Below are 10,075 nucleotides of genomic sequence, written 5' to 3' on the forward strand. Positions count from 1 at the left end.
GCACCGGATCAGAAACTCTACACCGACTGCAACCCCAGAAACTCTGCACCGGATCAGAATCGAGAACACTACACCGACTGCAAACTTTGCACCGGATCACAACTCTGCACCGAGTGCAAACCGAGCTATTTCCAATTAGTTTCAAACCGGATGACTGTGGGACAGTTTGAATAACCGGCTCCGGTGAACTGTGAGAAATTAGACAGCGGCTCCGTCCCGCTAACTTCCCGCAATCAGAGTGAGTTGGATTTGGATCAGAACGGGGAGCCGGTCCCGGGAGCCGCACCGCCTCCGGCTTCTCCTCCGCTGCTCTCCCGGTCCCGGACACCGCTTGAATGTACAGCCTGATGATGGAGAGTGAGTTACAGAGCCCGGGCCACCAGATCAGCGCCCCGGCAGCCGGTACCCCCGTGTCCACCCCGGGGAGTAACGGCAAACTGAGTGGCGAGCGGGTTAAGCGGCCCATGAACGCCTTCATGGTGTGGTCCCGAGGGCAGCGCCGGAAAATGGCCCAGGAAAACCCCAAGATGCACAACTCGGAGATCAGCAAGCGGCTGGGGGCCGAGTGGAAGCTCATGTCAGAAGCTGAAAAGCGACCCTTTATAGACGAGGCGAAGAGGCTGCGAGCTCTACACATGAAGGAACACCCGGATTACAAATACCGGCCCCGCCGCAAGACCAAAACCCTGCTGAAAAAGGACAAATATTCCCTTCCCGCCGCCCTGCTACCCCCTGGTCCCGGGCCGCTCAGCTCCCCCGCCGGATTGAACCAGCGGCTGGACGGGACCGGCACCTACGGTCACATGAACGGCTGGGCGAACGGCGCTTATCCGGGCTCGGCGGCGGCAGCGGCGGCGGCAGCGGCGGTCATGATGCAAGATCAACTGGCTTACAGCCAGCACCCGGCGTTAGCGGCGGCGGGGGGAGCCACAGGAGGCGGGAACGGGCCAGGAGGCGGGGGAGCCGGCGGGGCGAGTGGTCATCACCACCATCACCATCCCCAGCAGTTACACCGCTACGACATGTCCCTGCAGTACAGCCCCATCCCCGGGACACAAGGCTACATGAGCGGCTCACCCTCCTACAGCATCTCCTCCGGCTACACTCACCAGGGGCCCAGTGGCCTCTCGCTCGGTTCAATGGTCAAATCGGAACCGTCCCCCAGTCCCCCGGTCAGCTCACACTCGCGGGCCCCCTGCTCCGGAGACCTGAGAGAGATGATCAGCATGTATTTACCGGCAGGAGGGGAGGGAGGGGACCCGTCCCAGAACAGACTGCTCCCTCTCGCCCACTACCAAAACCCCGGCACGGCCGTCAGCGGGACAATCCCATTAACTCATATGTGACCCTCCAATCTCGGGAATTTGGACTCAAAATATTTTTTTTGATGTTCTTGTTAAAAATGAGGTAAAGTGGTTCCTTGTGAGAACTCTGGGAAGTTACTGGTTCTGAAGCTAGTGCACATAATGTTTTAAAAAAAGAGTTTAAATGTTTTATTACCGAGGCTTTTGTACAGTATTTATCATATATCAGACAATTGAGAAAGGAGATTCGTGGCTGTATTAAATGTCAACTGTTGGAATTTGACCAGCCGGCGCACTCGCACTGTGCACCATTCCTTCCCATGGAGAGCTGGGACTGAAATCTGCCCTCTCGCACACACCGCGGCTTCCCAAAGGCAAAGACTCAACTTCAGTAATGAGACTGTGAACTGCCTTCACTTGAGCTCTGAGACCCGGGCGAGTTTCTGAATTTCAAACACTTCTCCTTTTCCATCACCAGATTTTCTGTAAATCTTGGAGATAATTGGCTCATTTTTATGCTAAAATGTAACGGACAGCCGATGTAAATAGTTTACTAAATACTTTTCTTCACAGACCAATCTCCGCGTTGCTCAAAACAACTCCGTTAAAATAATAAATTTTACAAAAAACGCTGTACATAATTTGTATTTCTACTTTTCCTGATTTATTTCATAAATGTGCTTCTGAACATTATTCTTTAGTGATAAAAGCTGCATCTGGAAGCCGGTTGTGTGTGATTCGGATTTAATTCTCCCGACAATAGGGAACAAAACCGGCTCCTCTGCGCTGGGAAAGTTTGCGCAGAGAGACTATAATCCCGTGAATGATTAGAATTGAAATGACAAGACTGATGTAGAAATAGCTTGAATCACTAAAGAGCTTGTATAAATCCACACCGTCACGCTCGAATAGCACATCACTGACATCTAGGGAATTTAACTGAGCGACTCTTTACTGTGTTAGAAACACACGGCAGTAACCTCGCTTACCAGATATTCAGCCCGTTGGCTACATTTCATAATTGACAAGACCCCTTGTTTATTTACACTTTTTTAAACTTGAAATGATCGTAATTCAAACTTGTGACTCTTAGAGCTCATTCAGTGTCGGAACGAAATGTTGCTGTTTTCTCCTAGATCTCCCTCAAATACGCAAAGTCTTATTTAATTCCATGGAGAGGAACTGCTTCTCTCCTTTCGAAATAACCAGCACTTTGTTGTGAGAACAAGGTGCTTCTTTCACCCGCTGAGGAGCAGGGCTTTCAGAAAGGGGAGTGGGTCATAAATGTTTCATTCGCCACCTCGGCAAATTTCCCGATATTTGCAAAAGCAAAGATCACAAAACTTGGCCGGCAGAATGCGATCTGAACAAGCGATCAGCTTTCACATTCCTTCAAGAGGAAGGCGCTGGGTTGTTGTTCCTGTTTTGTATCTTTTGAGAATTCCCCAACGGGAGCATTCTCAACACCGACTAATCCCAACTGAGCCCGAATACACGTGCTTTGAATAGAAAAGTCTCATTTCCTGAACGTATACAGTGAATATTGTTCAAATAACCTATCAAAAACTAACAAAATGAACGGTTCATTAAACTTTCTACAACAAAACCAGGAAACAGACGGTTAAATTTGAGTATATTTCTGGATTAAATTATACCAAGTTTGAAATAGATGTCTTCGTCGCTTTGATACAATCTATCAAATTTTTCTAACAGTAATTGCTAGGATTATGAAAGAGTTCAGTCCCACCATACAAACAAATGTTACAACTTCTTACCAAAGCACAAATAAACACAATTTACAATCTAGATGCTAACAAACATTGAAATGATTGTTTTTAACTTGAAGACCCGTGGCGGCCAGTTTTCACTTTTCTCTATCTGACCGTAACTCTGCAATTTCCGTGTAGCCAGCACTATTTACAACAAAACAGCGACAATTCCAGCCACGTCCCGCGCCTTGTTGTAACGCCCTGAATCTGCAACATTTCAGCCGGGCGGCTTGCTATTCGGATCTTAAAACTTCAATTTTTTCAAGTGACTAAGAATCGTGATACATTGTGTAAATAAAGAGTCTTTGCGGCTTCATTGTCAAAGATTCTTATAAAAATACACGGAGCCTGAAAACTACATTAGATTAGACCATTATATTTGTCTGGCAAAAAACCTGTTTGATTTTCCTTCCCAGACTAGCTCCCACTTTGAAGGAGTTAAACAAATACAGAATCCGCATTAAATGTTGGGCTAGTACAAGAAGCTCTTGCCCGATCACGTCGCTCAATGAGTTGTACATTTATTCTCTAATATATAACACCCAACTCAAAATTATTCATTCTAGCCAATCATAATTTCTATTGTTTCGCTTCATGCCTCTCCTGGTGTTTAGTCTAATTCATGGGCCTTGGAAAAATATAAACGTTTATCGTCCACCTTTTCAATTTATTATTTAACAAATATTTTAATGAATGTTTCCAGATATTGCGAACACTGGCCCTATGGATAGGACACATTAACCATGTTTGCCTCCCGATATAATCCAGAGGGTTTTGTGAGGGATGTTGTATCAGGAATGGTTGCAGAGTGTGGGATGCGCACAGACACCGTTTCAGTAACATTTGATTCTTACATTTTTGTGATGGCATTGCCTTGTCAAGTGTGACTCAAATTATTTGCTTACAGCTTACTTTTTTCGGGGCTGTAGTATTAACGCGATACGTAGGGGATGGAAAATGCAAGCTACTGTTAAACTTTAAAGACGACTGTGATAGTTGTAGAAACTCAAATTCTTTGTGTGTTGACAGCGACGCAAATTTGTGAGTGAAATTGCTACTGTCCCAAATCCCAAAGGCAAGTGAATGGGAAGTTTCAAATGATTGTCCAGAATAGCGAGTCTGTTATTCAGAGACTACAAGCGTGGAGTTTGTAAGAAAGAGATTGTTTCGAGTGCCAGTGGGAGGGGATTTTAATGCCCTCACAATGATCAGTGTTGGCAGACAGTTAAAATTCGGTGTAAAAAGATTTTATGAGTAAAAAAAGGATTGTGATGCGGCTGGGAATTGTTAAGAAATCAGGATCAGAGGTCACGCTCCCCCGCCTCCATCTCTAAACATTGCATTTTTTAAACTGAAAAGAAATTCTTTACCCTCCGGCGCTGCAGAAAATCAGAGTATTCATTAGGGTCAAATCTGCTTCCTTACACAGCAGAAATGCGGCAATTCTCAGACAGTTCTAACTAGAGAGTGCCCACTTCCCAAATAAAGAGGCTGCATTCAAGTTGCCCTATGAGCGCTGGCGTTTCTCTGTCGCGATGTCGGAACTAGCACTAGCTCAGGGTTTTGCTGTCAATTTGATAATCCCATTTAAATCGCTGCCATCCATTATGGAGATCACGGCTTCGGCAAAGAGATGACTAAATGGAACGATGGTAATTTACTCCTTGCTGGGTCCAATACGAAGTTTATTATCCATATAGCACATAGAAACCTACATTTAACCGGTTAGTTTCCGAGTAAAATATGTGTCTGTCATATTTATATAGAATAATATTATGGGCAGTGACGACGTTAGAGAGGCTCAATTCACGGTTAACAAAGGAGGTCAAGGGTAATGTTAAATTGAAAAGCAGGATGTACAAAGTGTCAAGGGATAGTGGTAGACCAGAGGACTGGGAAGATTTTAGGATCCAGCAGCTCATAAGGGAGAAAATGAATTTTGAAAGAAAACTTGCATGCAGTATAAAAACAAACAGTAAGACTTTCTATGGATATATAATTAGGAAGCAGTCAGCTAAGGTCAATGTGAGACCTCTACTGAACAAGGCTGGTAATTGATAATAGCAAACAAAGAAATGCTATGAAATGCTATGTAAATTTTTTTGCATCAGTCTTCACTGTGGAAGACTGCAAATATCCCTAAGATATCACTTGGCCTGACTTAAATTAACATGGTAAAACTAAAATCCCAATCACAAGGGGTTGAATATTAGAGAATCTCAAAGGGCTAAAGGTGGACAAGTCACCAGGACGTGATGAACTGCATGCTAGGGTTTTAATGGAAATTGATGTAGAGATCGTGGACCAATTGGTTGAAATTTTTCATAAAATATGTTTCAATGTAACCTGCTAGATTCTGGGAGGGTACCAGAAGATTGGAAAACAGCCAGTGTAACATTTTTGTTCAAAAAGGGAGAAGACAAGGAACAATAGGCCTGTTAGTTTATCATCAATTATTGGCAAGATGCTAGAGTCAATAATCAAAGAGGAAATAACTAATCATTTTGGAAAGGTGAATATAATCAAACCTTGTCAACATGGTACTATGAAAGGTAAATTACCTTTGACAAATTTACTCAAATTCTTTGACGATGTGACAGGAGAAGTAGATAGAGTGGAACCTGTAGATATGGTGTATTTAGATTTTGGCAAGGTGCCATATAAGAGGCTGACACATAAAGTAAAAGCCCATGGAATTGGAGGAAAACTGGTTGGCACATAGAAAACAGGGAGTTGGAATAAATGAGTCCGTTTCAGACTGAAAAGATGTAATGAGTGGAGTACTGCAGAAATCAGTTCTTGCTGACAATTGTTCACTATTTACATTAATGTTCTAGAGGAAGGAACAGTTTGAAAGGTTTCCAAATTTGTTGATGATATGAAGCTAGGTGGAAGGATAGGTTGTGATGAGGATACTGTGAATTTGCAATGGGATAGGGATAGATTGGGTGACTAGACGAAAACCTGACAAATGGTGTTTAATGTGAGCAAGTGTGAGATGATGCACTTCAGTAGGAGGAATCATATGGCAGATTATCTGAATGAAGAGAAACTGCAGGTGAGTGAAGTGCAGAGAGATCTAGGTGTTCCAGAATCACACAAAGTTTGCAGACAGGTCTAACAAGTAGTTAAGAGGCAAATGGTAATTTGGTCTTTATTGCCGAGGTGTTGGAGTTTGAAAATAGGGAGGTTTTGTTGCAAATGTACAGGGTGTTGGTGAGGCCGCGCCTGGACTGGTGCATACAGTTTTGATCCCTTACCTAAATAAAGGAATTTAATAACATTGGAGGCAGTCCAAAGGAGATTCATCAGGCTAATTCCTGGGATGAGAGGGTTGTCCTATCAAGAGAGCTAAATAGTCTGTGTCTGTATTCCTTGGGGTTTAGAAGAGTGAGGGGTGATCTTATTTAAACACATAATACCCTGAGGGAGCTTCACAGAGTAGATGGTGAGATGTTTTCACTAGTGGGAGAGTCTTGAACAAGGGGACATGGATACAAGATAAAGAGTGGGTCATTTAAACTGGGGTGTATAGAAATTTCTTCTCGGAGAGGGTGGTGAATCTGTGGAATCCTCTGCCCCAGAGGGTAGTGGAGGCTGGATCATTAGAAGTATTCAAAGTGGAGGTGGGTAAATATTTGATAGATCGAGGAATAGAGGCAATGGGGAAATGGCGCAGAAAAGGGATTGAGGCCAACATAGATCAACCATGATTGTACTGAATGGCAAGGCAGGCTTGGAGGACCTGCGGGTCTCTCCTACTTCTATTTCTTGTGTTCTTGTGTAAATCTAATACTATCCCACCTGCCGATCTTCTATTCAACTGGTCCTGTTGGTAAAATCAGCTGAGGCTCGGTTTAGTTATTCTGAAACGTCACATTTGGTTACTTCTGCAGTTGGTCCATTGTGAGAGTCAGTGTGTGTGTGAGAGAGACCCACAGTAAAAATTTGTCCACATCATTTGTGTGAGTGAGAGAGAGAGAGAGAGAGACGGGCTGTTTTTTGGTCAGCCTGCGGCAGTTCAATCGAAAAAAATTATGAGAACATCAATCGTGTGCAATGATAACTAAATTGCTCGAATTTAATTATTACATGGATTAAAACTAAACGTAAACACTGCAAACATTAGAATGAGTAAGGGCGGGGGCTGGGGGGGGGGGCGGTAAAATGCCAGCAGTCGAATTTGTGTTAATCCGTTTTAGCTAAAGAACATTTAACATTTAATCCAAAGGTTAAAACGCATCTGCGGTTCAGGCAGAAGAAGAAATAATTTCAGTTCTACCTAAGATTTTGAATGTGGGCTGGGATCTCTTGTAAGTAAAGCTGACTTGTAAGTTTTGGGCATTAAAAGGGATTGGATTCCGCTGCTGACTGACAGTTCTGTTTTAAATTCACCTCGTCAGTTTTAATGTCAGATTAAATAAATATATAAAGACTCTCCGGAAATGTCTGGAGCAGCGGAGCAGAATTGAATCAAACTTCTCAGCTAATCATCTCTAACCAAACAGCAAGTGATAAAAGGACAGGCGTGGGAACCTCCACATTTACACAGATTCGAAACCTGACCATTACCTGTTTAATTATGAGTTTCAGATCCATGCAAAATCATTATAAAACTGTAACCGATAGCGCATTGCAATTTTTAAATCTGTATTTGAGCGGCAAAATACAGCAAATGACGGGAGGATAAATTTGCTCTAAAGTGTTCTTGGCCTGCTTTCTGTGAGCCGGGCCGGACAATTCGTTTCACCAAAATAAGGAGCTGATCCAGAGATAATGCTGCGGATACTCCCTCCTGTGTCTGGCAATGTCCTGTTATAGGGCGTGTCCAGAGAGTAACTTGGCAATGTCCTGTCATGTGGCGGCACTCCGACAGTTGCCTGCAGTATGGACAGTTGTCTGATTATGGCCAGTACCCAGGCTGTGTTGTGTAGTGTAGGCTGTGTGCTGTTCACATTGCCTATCTGTACCTGCTGCCCTCCCATTCAGAGCGATGCTTGTGGGCTTTCACTGTTCCGGATATTATCGTTAAAATGTAAACTCATTCTCAACATTGCGCGCATGTTCAAGTCAGTTTAATAATTGGAAAGAATGTATAGGTGTTTTCTTCAACTTGAAATAAAGACTTGAATTTACATAGCACCTTTCACAAAGCCCCAATCATTAAAGCATGGTTTGAAGTGCAGTTACTGTCATTATGAAGGAAATACACAGGCAATTGCGCACAGTAAGATCTCATTCACAGTAATGTGATCATGATCAGATAATGTTTTTCAGGTTTCCGTTGTGGGATAAATAATGACCTGGGCACTGGGGAGAACTCACGTGCTCTTCTTCAAAATAACCCAAGAGATCATTTATGACCAGCTGAGAGGGTTAACAAGCCTTAGTTTAAAGCCTCATCTAAAAGGCAGCACCTGCCAGCACTCCATCAGTATCACATCCTGAAGTGGAGCTGCTGACTCAGTAACAAGAATGGTACAAAGAACAAAGAACAGTACAGCACAGGAAACAGGCCCTTCGGCCCTCCAAGTCTGCACCGCTCATTGGTCCAACTAGACCATTCATTTGTATCCCTCCATTCCGAGTCTACTCATGTGACTATCCAGATAAGTCTTAAACGATCCCAATGTGTCCACCTCCACCACCCTACTTGGCAGTGCAAACTGGTACCAATTGAGTCAAGGCTGACATTTTCACTGCCCCATACAAAAAATGTCCAACTCAGATAAAAGAGTAGGCCATTCAACCCATCAAGATAATGGCTGATCTGATTGTGGCCTTAACTCCATCTTCATGTCTGTATGGCATGGGGGAGTGGCCCAGTGCCACAGTGAAAGGCACAGTGGTTAGCACTGCTTATAGCGCCAGAGACCCAGGTTTGATTCCCAGCTTGGAACACTGTGTGGAGTTTACACATTCTCCCTGTGTCTTCATGGGTTTCCTCCGAGTGTTCCAGTTTCCTCTCACAGTCCAAAGATGTGTGGGTTAGGTTGTATGGCCATGCTAAATTGACCCTAGTGTCAGGCCAATTAGCAGGGTAAATGTGTGGGTTATGTGAATAGAGCCTGTGTGGGAGTGTGGTCAGTGGAGACTCAATGGACCGAATGACCTCCTTCTGTACTGTAGGAATTCTATGATTCTATGACCCCTTGGCTTTCTTGTGAAACTATAATATATCTAACTCAGCATTGAATACATTCAGTGATCCAGTTTCCACCACTCACTGTGCAACAGAATTCCAAACACTAAAAATCCTCAGAGAGAAAAGGAAACTCTGCCATATATGGGAAATCACTTATTTTTAAACTATGCCCTCAAGTTCCAGATTCCCCTACGGGGGAAAACATCCTCTCAGCATCCACCCTGTCAAAACCCCTCAGAATTTTATACATTTCAATAAAATCACATCTTATTCTTCTAAATTCCATGGAATATAGGCCCAACCTGCTCAACATTTGCTCACAGGACAACTGTTTCACCGCAGGAATCAGGCTAGTGAACATTCTCTGAACTGCTTCCAGTGCAAATATAACCTTTAAGTAAGGTGACAAACTGCAGACAGTCCTCCAAATGCATTCTCACCATTGTCCTTCCATTTATACTCCACCCACCTTGCAATAAAGGCCATAATTCCATCTACTTTCCTAATACTGCTGTACCTGCATGCTGCCATTTTGTGGTTCATGAACCAGGGCACTCAGAGCCTTCTGTATTACAGAATTCTGCCACATCTCGTTTAGATAATATTCTGCTTTTCTGTTCTTGTTGTCACAGCGAACAAGCTCACATTTTCCCACATCATACTTCATCCGTCAATTTTTTCCCATGCACTAATCTGACCTATGTGTCTTTGCTGGCTCTTTGTATCCTCCTCACAACCTGCTTTCCAACCTATATTTGTGTCATCGGCAAATTTGTTACAATATAGTCGGTCCTCCAATCCAAGACATTAACATAGATTTAAATAGTTGTGGTCCAAACGCTGATCCATGGGGCACT

General features: G+C 43.6%; 1 protein-coding gene across 1 annotated transcript; it reads left to right on the forward strand.

Moving 5' to 3' along the window:
* Positions 1-335: 335 nt before the first annotated feature.
* LOC145337915 (transcription factor Sox-1a-like) lies at positions 336-1,346 on the forward strand. The gene has a single exon (XM_080182695.1). The coding sequence runs from the start codon at positions 336-338 to the stop codon at positions 1,344-1,346; it is 1,011 nt and encodes a 336-aa protein (XP_080038821.1).
* The last annotated feature ends 8,729 nt before the right edge of the window (positions 1,347-10,075 follow it).

This window comes from Carcharhinus amblyrhynchos, unplaced genomic scaffold (genome assembly GCF_965287045.1).
Source record: "Carcharhinus amblyrhynchos unplaced genomic scaffold, sCarAmb.v2.hapA scaffold_80, whole genome shotgun sequence".
NCBI lineage: Eukaryota > Metazoa > Chordata > Chondrichthyes > Carcharhiniformes > Carcharhinidae > Carcharhinus > Carcharhinus amblyrhynchos.